The sequence below is a fragment of the Rhinatrema bivittatum genome, chromosome 3 (assembly GCF_901001135.1).
Source record: "Rhinatrema bivittatum chromosome 3, aRhiBiv1.1, whole genome shotgun sequence".
Taxonomy (NCBI): domain Eukaryota; kingdom Metazoa; phylum Chordata; class Amphibia; order Gymnophiona; family Rhinatrematidae; genus Rhinatrema; species Rhinatrema bivittatum.
In genome coordinates this window covers 303,923,715-303,936,992 of record NC_042617.1, presented here as the reverse complement: position 1 = coordinate 303,936,992, position 13,278 = coordinate 303,923,715, and the positions used below count along the sequence as shown (strand labels likewise).

General features: G+C 43.0%; 1 protein-coding gene across 10 annotated transcripts in view; it reads right to left on the bottom strand.

The window, feature by feature from the left end:
* VDR (vitamin D receptor) overlaps positions 1–13,278 on the bottom strand; it is a 223,585-nt gene that overhangs the window by 132,779 nt on the left and 77,528 nt on the right. For 5 of the 10 annotated variants that reach the window (XM_029595097.1, XM_029595094.1, XM_029595096.1 and 2 more), the window contains one exon: positions 1,812–1,962. The exons of 1 other annotated variant lie outside the window; for it this stretch is intronic. In XM_029595097.1, the coding sequence (XP_029450957.1) occupies positions 1,812–1,960 (149 nt within the window). In that variant the 5' untranslated portion in view covers positions 1,961–1,962. Of the gene's footprint in view, positions 1–1,811; positions 1,963–2,058; positions 2,373–2,509; positions 2,617–2,878; positions 2,937–13,278 lie in introns of those variants that run through there. 4 more of the 10 variants (XM_029595090.1, XM_029595098.1, XM_029595093.1 and 1 more) reach the window with 4 other exon arrangements.

Below are 13,278 nucleotides of genomic sequence, written 5' to 3'. Positions count from 1 at the left end.
CAGACACGTGACACTTATAACTGGCATCCCTTCATTATCCTAGTCAGCCAGTTAAGCCTCTTGAAAATGGATCTCTTAGTTCTCAAACGTCTATCTACAAGCTGCTAATACAGCATTTGTTAAGGATAGTTTGGTAATATCCAGACAGCTAGAGAGTTTAGAAAATGTAATTAGATCTAAAAATCTTCGTTTTTTAAAAACTTTCCAATTACTAGACTATTGTCAGCAACAGAGTTGCCTCGGAAATATCTGGGTGAGGTTTTACAAATTTCTACAAGTAGAGAAATAGTGTTAACTAAGATATTTTATGTTCCTAGATCTAAAATTAGTCCTTTGGGTCCTGAGGTTGGAGTAGATATGATACAGGGAGGTAGCCCGAATTTGACTTCCTTTTTTAGAAGCTTCAATGGATGACATTCCTACAAGAGCTACCCTCTTAGTAACTTTCAATAGTGAGATTGATAAAAACTTAATTTTACAAAAATACTTTAAAAACAAGGATTTTCTCTTCTGTGGAAGTAAAATCCAGGTTTTTCCAGATATGGCTAGACCCACCCAGATGAAAAGAAAACAATTTCCGGCATTGTCGTTAGGTGCATTGTTTATACTTAAATTTCCATGCAAGTGTTGCATTACTTTAAATGGAAATAAATTTTATCTTCTAGGATCCTACACATTTAGAAACCTTTCTTCTTGATAAAGAGTTGAAAACGGAGTGATCTAGAGGACTGCTGAGGAATAGATGGAAAAGAATAGAAATAATATGTCCCTCTGTATGAAACTGATATTTGGTTTTTCTTTGCTTAGTAGCACTCTCCATTTTTAATGAGGGCTAGAGAAAAGGCTTTGGATTGACAATCCAGAATTATGTTGGTTGTTTTTCTTGATACTTGTGGAATCCTTATTTCATGTATTTTATTGATGTAAAAATTGATGAAATCCTAATAAAATATTAATTTAAAAAAAAAAAAAAAAAGGTAAAAAAAAACAAATAAAAAAAATAAAATTCATTAGGGCAAAAAAAAAGGCAACCTGGGAAAAAGATCAAAAGGAGGGAGCAATAGTAACCAAAGATAGGCAAAACCAGTATTTTGAGGAACTGGGTTAGTATCACTTCTCTGATGTTCCTATTTAAGAAATATTCCCATCATGGGCAACATCTCATGTGTAGAGGATTCATCTCCCGGAAGGTTATTTTTATTGCATTCAGACCACAGATCACAGTGCTGTGCAGCTGCCGTTCGTTGCCTACAGAGGCTCCAACCCAGACCTTAATCAGCCTCTTAGGTAGCAGCTGATGTTTTGCCATGTTCACCTTGTGCTTGGGTCCGTTGCTGATTTGTGCTCAGTAAGAGATGCTCTAATGCACCTTGCACCAGTGCGGAGGTAAAAGAACGACTCCCTGGTACCCTTAAAAAAGGTATCCACGGCTGCTTGGAATGTTTCATAGAAGCTTGCCAGGGCTTGCACCACTACAAACCTCATGCTGCCATAGTGCCAACCACAAGTCCCTGGAGCGGAAGGTTTTAATAGTAATCTGGTTGTTCAGACTATGCCAGCAATCAAAGTAATGATAGGGTTTTATGATCAAGGAAAAATGGCAGGTTTTTTTTTTGTTTTGTTTTTCAGAAATCTGGCTGAATTATTCTGAGAAATCTGTGCTACAGAGAATGTGTTGCATTTAAAGGATGGTGAGCCATGAGGCAACTCTAAATCTATATCATCTGCACACCGTTGGAAGATAGCAAGGTTTAGGATTGTTGGAGAGACTGTGCTCACCGGATATTAAATCTTAATAAACCATTTCTTACCTGAAAAACCCTTTGCAGCCTTCGCACGTCATGGCGTTGAAATGGAAGCCAGTGGCCCGGTCCCCGCAGACGCCGCAGACACGTGGGACATTCCTGTCAAACTCCACGTCCATATCAGCCATAGAAGAGCTTGATGCCATCGGGTCCATGGCTGTAAAGAGAGAGGAAGCCGACACCGCTTCAATCAGTGGCCTGGGGCCATGCGACACAGCAACAGAAACCCTATAACCGGGTCTGCAGCACACACCTGCTTGCCTCACCTTCCTCAGCAATTGGGATTGGTTTTTTTTTTTTGCTTTGTTCTGTTTTCCTGGAAGCTTCCTCCTGCTGCTCTTCAGCTGGCAGGGTAAAATCAGGAACAGACCCAACTGAGGGCTAATGCCCTATGAGCCCAGCTCCTCAGAGTTTCTACCCCATTGTTATTTCCCTTCCCCTCTAAGCAGGACAGTGCAGCGACAGCCTTTCCTGGCGGAGGGGAATGTAACGCAGCTCCTTCTGGAACTCGACACCCGTCCACCCTGGAACCAGCTGACAGCTGGAAACTCTTTGCCACCCAGCCCCTGCCAGCCCGAAGAGCCGAAGTCTGGCCCAGGAATCAAACCTTCATCTCTCACGTGGATTTATCTGGTTTTTTTTTTTTTTTTTTTTTTTTACATTTCACAATACCAAAGCAACATTCAGCAAGCATGTACTTATACCGAATTGTTAATAATAGAGCTCCCAGACTGTTCCCGGTGCTTGTCCTTTGCACCGACCTTCCAGCGTCTCAGTTGTCGCTCTTATAGAAGGGTTGGGCCTGTGGCCTCTGCCTCACAACATACTTGTTAACATATGTTGCAATCCTTTTAAAGCACAGTCTGTCGTGTGTTATTACTTTCATAATGCACACGTCATAGTGGCAAAAGCCATCCTGTAATGATGCAAATTAGATATCGCTGGAAACAAACATACACTGTGAGACTGCTAGTGGGATCTGAAGCACTCTTATACCTTGCAGTGTGAATTTTTTTTTTTTTTTTTAATTGGCCCATTGACTCATGTTCCCATGTTAGCTGGGGAAGTTTTACCTCTATTTTGTTGGTCATTAACTGATTCCATTTGTGAAACACTCACAGCCTGTACTGCAGAATCTGAGGGTGAAAAAGGACTGAGAATGTAAATATAATTTAAAAAGTTAATTGTTCAAAATACTGAAATGTAAATAGTTAACTATGTAAATGATAAATATACAGGAGACTCTGATTCATACAATTTTATTGGATGGCAATTTTCACAAGTGCTGCCAAAGTAATATACAGAATAATTAAAATAAAAAGGGTAGGAAAAGAAGAGAAAAAAATACAAAAATGGTAATAAGTAAAGGCACAGGTTACAGAAAGAACAGCACCAGCGACATGTCTCAGGTTTTGGTGCTGGGCCATGTTGTCACTGGTCAGGTTTCATTTCTGGCCTGGTGGCAGGATACAATTCTGCTGCTAAAGCTGCTGTTTCTCCTCTTTCCCCCGCATTGCACTACTACAGAACCTCCATCCTCAATGCCAAACACGATTTCTACGCCAAGAAAATTCACGACTACATATACAACCCAAAAGCCCTCTTCTCCTATGTCACTAAACTTACTAAGTCAGCCCCGCCAGTCATCCCTGACAAAGAGGCAAGCAGCAAATGTGAAGAACTGGCACTCTACTTTCATAACAAAATAGCAAACATCCTCCTCAGATTTACCCCAGACCCCCAACTCCTCCCCTAGGCCCACGCCTTACTACTGCTTCCCTCAACTCCCTTGACCTTACATCCTCCATCGAAATAGCCTCAATCCTCAAAAAGATTAGACCAGCCACCCACCCCTCTGACACCGTTCCCACTAAAGCTCTCCTTACGATACCTGACACCATAGCCAAACCCTTGGCTGACATTATCAACTGCTCCCTATCCTCAGGCATAGTCCCTGACTCCCTCAAGCATGCTGCAATCAAACCCCTGCTAAAAAAAAAAAACCATCCTTAGACCCAAAGGACCCAGCCAACTTTCGTCCCATCTCCAATCTCCCCTTCATCTCAAAAATTATGGAAAAGGTAGTCACTCAACTAACAGACTACCTGGAAGAAAACAAGATTTTGCACTCCTCCCAATTCGGCTTCCGCAAGCACCTCAACACAGAAACCCTCCTTCTCTCACTCTTGGACTTCCTTCTCAGAGGCATGGACCAAGGATGTTGCTACATACTAGCCCTCTTGGACATCTCCGCCGCCTTTGATACTATAAGCCATAATCTCCTCCTCACCCTCTCTGGCACTGCACTCCTTTGGTTCACATCATCTCTCTCCAATAGAAAATTCTCAGTTAAAATAGGCAATTCCGAATCCGCCCACTATGCTTTCTCCCAGGGAGTTCCCTAGGGCTCTTCCCTCTCCTCCACCCTTTTCAACATATATCTTACCCCCCTCTGCCAACTACTAACTGAGTTCGGCCTCAAATTCTTCCTATATGCTGATGATGTGCAAATCATCATACCCATCCAGGATACCTTAACCAATGCCCTGGATTTCTGGAAAAATTGTCTTAATTCCATCAATGCTCTCCTCTCTGACCTTCACCTAGCTTTAAACACATCCAAAACGGAACTGCTCCTCATTTCACAATACTCACCCACTAAACCTACCATCGCAAATGATCCCGCCTATGACATCTTCCTTAGGCAGCCCTGTGCACGAAACCTTAGGGTTCAGATTGACCAACAACTGAACCTAAAAAAAAACATATCAATCTAATCCTCAAGGAAGGTTTCTTCAAACTCAATGTGATGAAAAAACTAAAACCCTTACTTCATACCAGTGATTTTCGCACCGTCATTCAAACCACCCTCTCAGCAAAAATGGACTATTGCAATGCCCTCCTCCTAGGCCTCCCCTACTCTTCAATAAAACTCCTCCAAATGCTGCATCCTTAAAAATTTGCATTGGCTCCCGATCCCCTCTCGCATATTCTATAAAACCCTAACATTGATCCACAAAGCTATACACATTCGCAATTCAAACTGGCTCGTCGAGCCATTCTGCCCCATACGGTCTAACAAATCCACCAGAGCCTCCAATAATGGGACCCTCCATGTGCCCTCACTAAAAAAAGGCACACCTCACCGCCACAAGGGTTCAAGCCCTCTCTATTGCTGGTCCCACCCCCCCACCTCCGGCTCAAGACTTGCACCTCTAAATTCAGAGCCAATTTAAAAACCTGGCTCTTCAAACAAGCCTATCAGCAATAATATCCCCCCCCCTCCCCTCCTTGCTAATACCCTCTGAACCCTTTGTACAAAGTTTTGGTCACATATTTTATACTTTTATGTTAACTGTTATTGGCTCTCAGTTGTTCTCGAGCAGCCCCACTCTTATGTACTTCTTCATACCTATGATCTCCTAGTTTCTATATGCTCCCTCCCCCTTACCCTGTTCTATGTAATTTCCATTCTATATGTTTTATGTAAACCGATATGATGTCCCCACTAATATCGGTATAGAAAATTAATAAATAAATAAAATTATAAACAATTTTTCCTGCTCATGCTTCTGTGGGAAGTCTTGGATTTTCTCTGTCAGCTTTGGGAAAAACGTGCATCTTTGACCTCTTTGGAGGTAATTTTCAAAGGAGTTGTGCATGTAAATGTAGCATATATATATATCATAGCAATTTTCAAAAAAGTGTATTTATGGCCTTAAATCTTTTTGACAATTCAGCCCTCTAGAATGAATTTTCAAAGCAGTTACGCACACAAAAGTATCAATTTTCAAAAAAATGCACCTGCACACGTAAATCCTTTTGAAAATTACCTCCTCTGTATTTTGCACAGGAGGAAATGCATTTGTTTCTATTTCTCCAGTGATGTACTGCATACAGAGTCTTTCTTCTTGGGGTTTCCAATTTAGTGTTTGTCTGCAACTTTCTATTTCTGGTCTGGGATGAATTATCCTGTATTTGGTGAGGATCTGCCTGGGTTTTTTTGTTTTGTTTTTTTTTTGCATTTGTGACTGAGGGGCATTTTCTGTGTAGGAATCTTTGGTAGTCCACCTTGATCTGTTTTCCAATTTACTCCTACCAAAAGGAGGTGCATAGGATTTCAGGGCACATTGCAATATTTGCATTACCATATTTTCGTATTCCGGCTTGTAGATTTTTCAGTTCCGGGTGTTAGTGCTGGATTCATATGGTGGGTTTACTACACAGATGCCGAATGTGGTTTTTTCTACAGGGTTTTGTGTTACTTCACAGAGAGCCTGGAAAAGGAGGGGATTTGTGTCACTGTTATAGAGATGACACCAGAATTTAAATATTCTTTTTTTTTTGTATGGTGAGTAGAAGGGGGAAGTGTCCGAATTCTGCTCTGCACTCATTATTAGGGATGTTTCAATGGACACAAGCGTGTCTGTTTGCAGAACTGGAGGTGAAGGATTTCTATATAGTTTGGGGTTAATGATATACCCCAGACTTCACTCCCATATAAGAAGATTATTTGATAGCATCATTCAACCAATTTTAATGGCAGTGTTACTTGGGGGTTGTATTTGTCCATCAGAAGGGGGGGTTCCTGCCTGGACCTCTCTTTATTTTAGTTCTGCTGACCGATGCAACATCGAGGGCAGACACCTTTGGGCCCACTGTCACTGTCGATTTCAGAAGAGAGCTTCCTTCCTCCTGCCCCTCCCCCCAGGGCTAGAGGGGGGGGCAACTGGCTGTCCTAATGCCTAGGGAGGTAAGAGAAGACCACCAGGGGTTAAATCCACTGCTAGCTGTGACCACAGACTCTACTTGGTGTGGTGGCATGAATTACAACTGCCAAAATTCCTCTGGCAGAGAGTAAAACTTAAATGTAAGGTTATATTTCCTGAAAAAAATCATTCTAGAAATTAGGTATTATTAGTGGACTAGTATGTAGATAGTGCAGCATATGCATTTTTTCAAATAAATACATGAATAAATATGAAATTATAATTTGGTTCGGGCTTTTCTGGAATATTGTGAAATCAATGTCTTTTACTGCCTTGACATGTACGAGCAATTCGAGTGATTTTATCAATCCTCAAAAAAATATGTTTCCAACTGAATTTTAGCCCATGTGGAACTTTTGCTGTAATCATGTTACCTCATGAAACTGAACATACTCGTTGTAGGCTTTGACTGAAGGAGGATTATTAATAATAAAGAACAAGGACAGTTGAATTATAGCAATGAGAGATGAGTCAAGTAAATAAATGGAAGTAGAAGTCAGGTCCTGGAAAAAAAAATTAGTCGGTCACATGTAGGTTTCGTTGTCTTCAAAACAGACAGATGATATTTCATCTGGAAAAGAAAGGGAAGCTTCAGGCTAAGACTATGAACCTCACTCCAGCCAAACAGATGGAGGGATCTTGGAAAGTGAAATGACTTGTGAAGACTCTCCAGGTTAAGTTTACGATGCTAATATGCTTCACGATGACACAGATTTTCATCCCCTGGGGATGTGCATTCATTTTTATTAATATTCGTTTTTAGTGCACACTAATACAAAACAAAAACGAATACAAAAAGAAACCGAATAAACAAAATAAAACAAACTGGGAAAAAAAAAAAAAAAAACCCCAACAAATTTTTTTCTGGCTGCACATCCCTATCATCCCCATTTCCTCTAATCCAAACTGAAAATGATAGAACAATCAGTACTGTTGTGCAATGGAGGGAAGATATGACCAGGGTTGTCTTGTTTACTCTAAAAGCAAGGATTCTGTCCTTTGCTTTGCACAAAAGCTGTTCCCATCATCAGTTTTGAAATTTCCATTGCGAATCAAGGTGTGTCAGATTGGGGGGGGAGGGGGCGAGAGAATTAGCACATCTCTGTGCAAACACAAAACTAACAAAGATCTCACAGTTACAATCAGAAGAGGACTCCAAAATGTCAAAACAATTAGATAGCAGGAACACATTGACAGCCTACCACAAAAACACCTCCAGCAAGAGAGGCCGCACAGACGTAAAGTCCTGGAAAGACACCTAGCATCCCATAGCATACTTTCCGTGGCCACCACAAACAATGGTGACTTTCTTGGCTTAGTAAAGCTTCCGGGGGAAAAAAAAGCGTGTTCCTATTAAGCAAGCACACATTTAAAAGATGACTTTTTAAAAAGTCCGACGCATGCAATCAATCAGGGGATGCGCAAATATGTCGGGCCGGAACTAGGGGGTTTGGAAGTCCTATCCCTTAACTGGACAAACTGGGAAAACTAGCAATGGCGTCATCATGCGTCCCTTGTAAAATTTCTCCACTTATCTGGTAGAAGCGGGATTTGCACGCACATCTGTGTGGGTCCATTTAAAAAATTTGACGCACACGTACATGTGTCCAAGCTATTTCATAATATGCGCACATATACGCGGGTAGGTTAGAAAATGGCTGCGTCCCTGGGCAGGGGCCGACAAAGGCACGCACACACGTGTTGCCCGCGCGTGTGTTTAAAATTTACCGTCCCTGCGCTTCTCTTCACGGGAGACCTCAGATCACTATTTGGGAAGAAATACTCAGAATGAATTCATTCAGCTTATGGCCAAAAGGGTCAAACAAGAGATTTTGCAACAAGCGAAGTATACAAAAAACATTACTCAGCTATGCTGGAAGGTACATTTGATATAAGCTGTGCAGAGCAGACTAAGATGCTTGTACATTACATGTCATAGACAGGACAAGGGAAATAGCAATGCTTAGGGTTTCAGCCTGCTGCAGAGGCTACAGGAGAGGATCTCACTGAAAAAGTAACATAGTAATGATGGCAAAAAAAGACCAAAATGGTCCTTCTAGTCTGCCCAGCAAGCTTCCCAAGGTAGTAACTGCCGCTCCGTGCAGGTTACCCCCATGTTTCTCTTAAGGGTAGTAACTGCCGCTCCGTGCAGGTTACCCCCATGTTTCTCTTAAGGATAGTAACTGCCGCTCCGTGCAGGTTACCCCCATGTTTCTCTTAAGGATAGTAACCTGCCGCTCCGTGCAGGTTACCCCCATGTTTCTCTTAAGGGTAGTAACTGCCGCTCCGTGCAGGTTACCCCCATGTTTCTCTTAAGGATAGTAACTGCCGCTCCGTGCAGGTTACCCCCATGTTTCTCTTAAGGGTAGTAACTGCGGCTCCGTGCAGGTTACCCCCATGTTTCTCTTAAGGGTAGTAACTGCCGCTCCGTGCAGGTTACCCCCATGTTTCTCTTAAGGGTAGAAACTGCTGCTCTGTGCCGGTTTAGGTTTTTTTAAATTTATTCCCATCCTCTAGCCTTTTAGGGATCCACAGTGTTTATCCCATGCCCCTTTGAAATCCTTCACAGTTTTAGTCTTCACCACTTCCTCTGGAAGGGCATTTCAGGCATCTACCACCCTCTCAGTAAAGACTGACAATGCTTATGCTTTTTCCTATTTTCTTCAGATCGATCCTTCTTCCAATTTTTGAAGGATGTTGCTTTTTCTAAAATAGCCTCTTTCACTTCACCTTTTAACCATGCCGGTAATCGTTTTGGCTTCCTTCCACCTTTCTTAATGCGTGGAATACATCTGGACTGCGCTTCTAAGATTGTATTTTTAAACAATGTCCATGCCTGTTGAACACGTTTAACCTTTGCAGCTGTACCTTTCAGTTTTTTTCTATTTTCCTCATTTTATCAAAGTTTCCCTTTTGAAAATTTAGTGTGAGATCTGTAGATTTATATATTGTCCCCGTTCCAGTCATTAGTTCAAATTTGATCATGTTATGATCACTATTGCCAAGTGACCCCATCACCGTTATCTCTCTCACCAAATCCTGCATTCCATTAAGAATTAAATCTAAAATAGCTCCCTCTCTCATTGCTTCCTGAGCCAACTGCTCCATGAAGCAGTCGTTTATTACATCCAGGAACTTTATGTCTCTAGTAAGTCCTGATGTTACATTTACCCAGTCAACATTGGGATAATTGAAATCTCCCATTATTATTGTACTGCCAAATTGGTTAGCTTCCCTGATTTCTCTTAGCATTTCATCATCTGTCTGACCATTTTGTCCAGGTGGACGGTAGTATACTCCTATCACTATACTCTTACCCAACACACAAGGAATTTCTATCCATATAGATTCTACTGAGCATTTAGTCTCTTGTATGATCTTTATCATTTATTTATTTAATTTATTTATTTATTTAAAACATTTCTATACCGGCCTTCATGAATGGGATTCATATCAGGCCGGTTTACATGGAACAGGGGAAACCAGAAGTAAAAATAAAACCAAGTAAACATAAATAAGAAAGGTCGAAAAATCAAAGTTACAATAAACAGGGGTATTGAACTTGGGAGCTAGTTGGACTCTATACCCTCCCGGACATAAAATGCCCCCCCCCCCCCCCAGTTCATTCTCCCTATCATTGCGATATAATTTGTACCCTGATGTAGCACTGTCCTATTGGTTAACCTCCTTACACCAGGTCTGCCGTTCTGACTGCAGCCTGTGACACATCAGCGGCCACTTGTTAGGGTTTAGTCTGTGTCTGTATGAACTGGGCCGCACCAATCTGATAGCGAGTCTTGTGCTTACCTTCCTGAAACGTGACACCTAGCCACATTAGGACGTGGGAAAGAGACTTTGGTGAACCTTTGAGTCGAAGCTGGATCTTTGTTTTATGACAGTAGGTAAATGTTCTGGTTCTTCTTTGCTAGTGTAAAATGGTTATAAAGTGCTTTTTCATTTGTACTTCCCACCTGATCGACTTTGCAAATTATAACCACATATGGATGATAAGTGCTGGGGGGGAGGGTTATTATATATGGTGGGAAAGCCTGATTATATTCCATTTTTGGCCCACGATTACTATTTTGATTGGTGAAATAACTGGTGCTGCATGTGCTTGTTACCCCTAAATGAGCCTGGTGTTTCTCATACAAGTCAGCTTCCCATCCAACAGATTTTCCTGGCAGCGCACTGGGAGCTGGCATATTGCTGGAAAAGGTGTGTTCCCCATCGCTTGAGGCTGTGCGGTGGTGACTGGAGAGTGCTTATCGCTTACTGCAGTTAACCGTAACACTTTAGACAGATTTGGTCTCCATTTGTTTCGTGGCTAGACAATCAAGGCAACGAGGGACCTTGCGTAGGATCTCCTAACCCACACCTGGGAAGAGACTTGAATAGTTTTGTGCGGGGGTGGGGAGGGTTTTCCTGTTAAAAGAAATTCTCATTGTGGTTTTTCTAGTTACGTCAGTATCTGTTTATGATATGATGGGGCTTCTTTGCAGCTGTACTGTGTAACTGGTACACTTATTTTCTCAATAAAATTTGAATGGGAGGAAAAAAAAACCAACCCAATTATTTTACCTGACTGGGCCAGTTCTGGTTCTGTCTCGCTCTGTCTTTGGCCTACGTATCCACAAATACAATGGGGGTTAAATTCAGGACTTAATCCACTTGTTAGGGTTTAGCTGGGTGCAGCCCTAAAACAAAGATGTAAAGAGGAGCTCTCCTGGTAACCTTTTGTAAATAATTGCTGGTTTTGGCACTTCCTGGACCTTCCTGTCTTGTTTTGATCACCTCTTAAAATGTGCCTGGTCTTAACTTCAGGTGCAGCTCTTGCAGAGTAACATCAGGACACCGCCCCCAGTGCATAGGGCAGGCAGAAGTGGTCTCACTGTCACTGGCCAACCCTACCTCTGGGCAATGAGTGACATTATCCTTGGATCGAAGGACCCCGAGTATCTGAGAGAGAAAAAGGCATTCTCTGATGAAGCAGAGAAAACGTTTGAGCGACTCAACCTGCCTCTGAAGCACTTAAAAAAGTTTACTTCTGTTACAGTGCAAATTCACAAAAAGCATCTGTGCCAGAAAAGGTTTTCTGGAGCTCCTGAAACCTGCTTAGGGGTTCCACGGACTTGCTGGGGATTTTGCCACAAGTCTGGCTTTTCTTCTGAAAGGCATTCACCGGACTGGAGTGACTTGAGGAACCTACAGATCTTTTATCCTTTACATCTCTACTTGTAACTAAGGCTCTTTAACCAGGGCTTAATTTGTAGACAAAAACAGACGTGGAGTGGGGGGAGGGGACAAAGAGCAGAGCCAGGGCTAGGTGTGACCTCTTCACAGGGGATGGAGCCAGGACCTCTCTCCCAAACACTTCCTCCCCCACCAGAGGGCTCAACCTCCAGCAGTCCTTCGCCCATCAGAACCGATTTACACCACTGGTTCTGTTCCACTCCCTCGGGTCCTGAGGAACAGGAGGGGAGGGCGCAGAACAACGGGGAACAGAGTGGCTGCTCTCTGCCTCATCCCACTCTTCCCTGTAGGCTGCCTAGAGGGGAAGGGATGGAGCAGAGCACCCCCTGCTGCCCGTCCTCTCAAGTCTGAAACAGGAGTGGTGGAAGTGCATTCCAGGCTGTTCCCCCAAAAATGAAGTCCCAGCTATAACATTTTATAAAGGTACAGGTCTAGGCCTCAAGGATAGGCAGTCAAGGTAGAATGCACCCTTCCTTCTACTGGAATATAAATCTGAGCCAATACTCTATCCCAGGGGTCACGCAGGACCCATGGTAGCCAAAAAGACCCCTCTCCTGGCATATCATGCCCTCTGCAATGCTGGTACATGAGCAATTAAATTTTCCAATTTTGCTGCCTCCCCTTTGTACCCGCCAGAGGCCAGCATGCCAACACCTCCTTGAGAGATATTACGTATTTGGAACTCGGCCAACGAAAGCGCTGCTGACTGCTGCTGTGTAAAGCACCATCCTAGCACTATCTTGTCAGGACCCATAGACGGAGGTGGTGGAAGGGTCAGCTACACCACAAAACAACTTACAATCCAAGGAAAAGAAAATTGTGGAAGGTGCCGACGACAGGAAAGGTAATGATCTGCAAGGAAAGACCTTTGCTTCTGGTGGCAGCGGTAGGAGCATCAGAGTCTGGATTCATACAGGTCCATGGAGGGAACCTAGGACCCCACCCATTCAAATGATCTAGCACCCTTAACACTGAGACTTGCAATCACTGGCTGAATTTCTCAAAGTCTGAAATCAGTTTCTGGAGATACGCAAGTGACGTTCCTTGCAATTATTTCACTCCTTGTCTATCCTGGTGAGGTTTTCTAAACCTAATCTTGTAATTCTGGTGCCTTCTCATCAGGCCTGGAGTCGGAACGAGGAACCGGAGCAGACTTTGCAGCGCCATGCTTGGGTCCAACACCACCAGATCAAACAAATGGCCCTTTGTCAAAACGCCATCCTCTGGGAATGCCAGGAGGTAGTGTTCCTCGTGAAAAGCGGTTAAACAGGCCTGGGAAGAGGTAACCAGCAATAAAAAACAAACTTACTGCCCAGTGTCACGGTGCAATGCCAAAGAAAATGAGAGTCAATTGTAAAGCACATGGCATCAGCTCCTAAGGAACACGGGATGGGATGAGGGCCATCCGACCTACACAGCACAGAAGCAAGCAAGCTTCATGGGTGACTTCA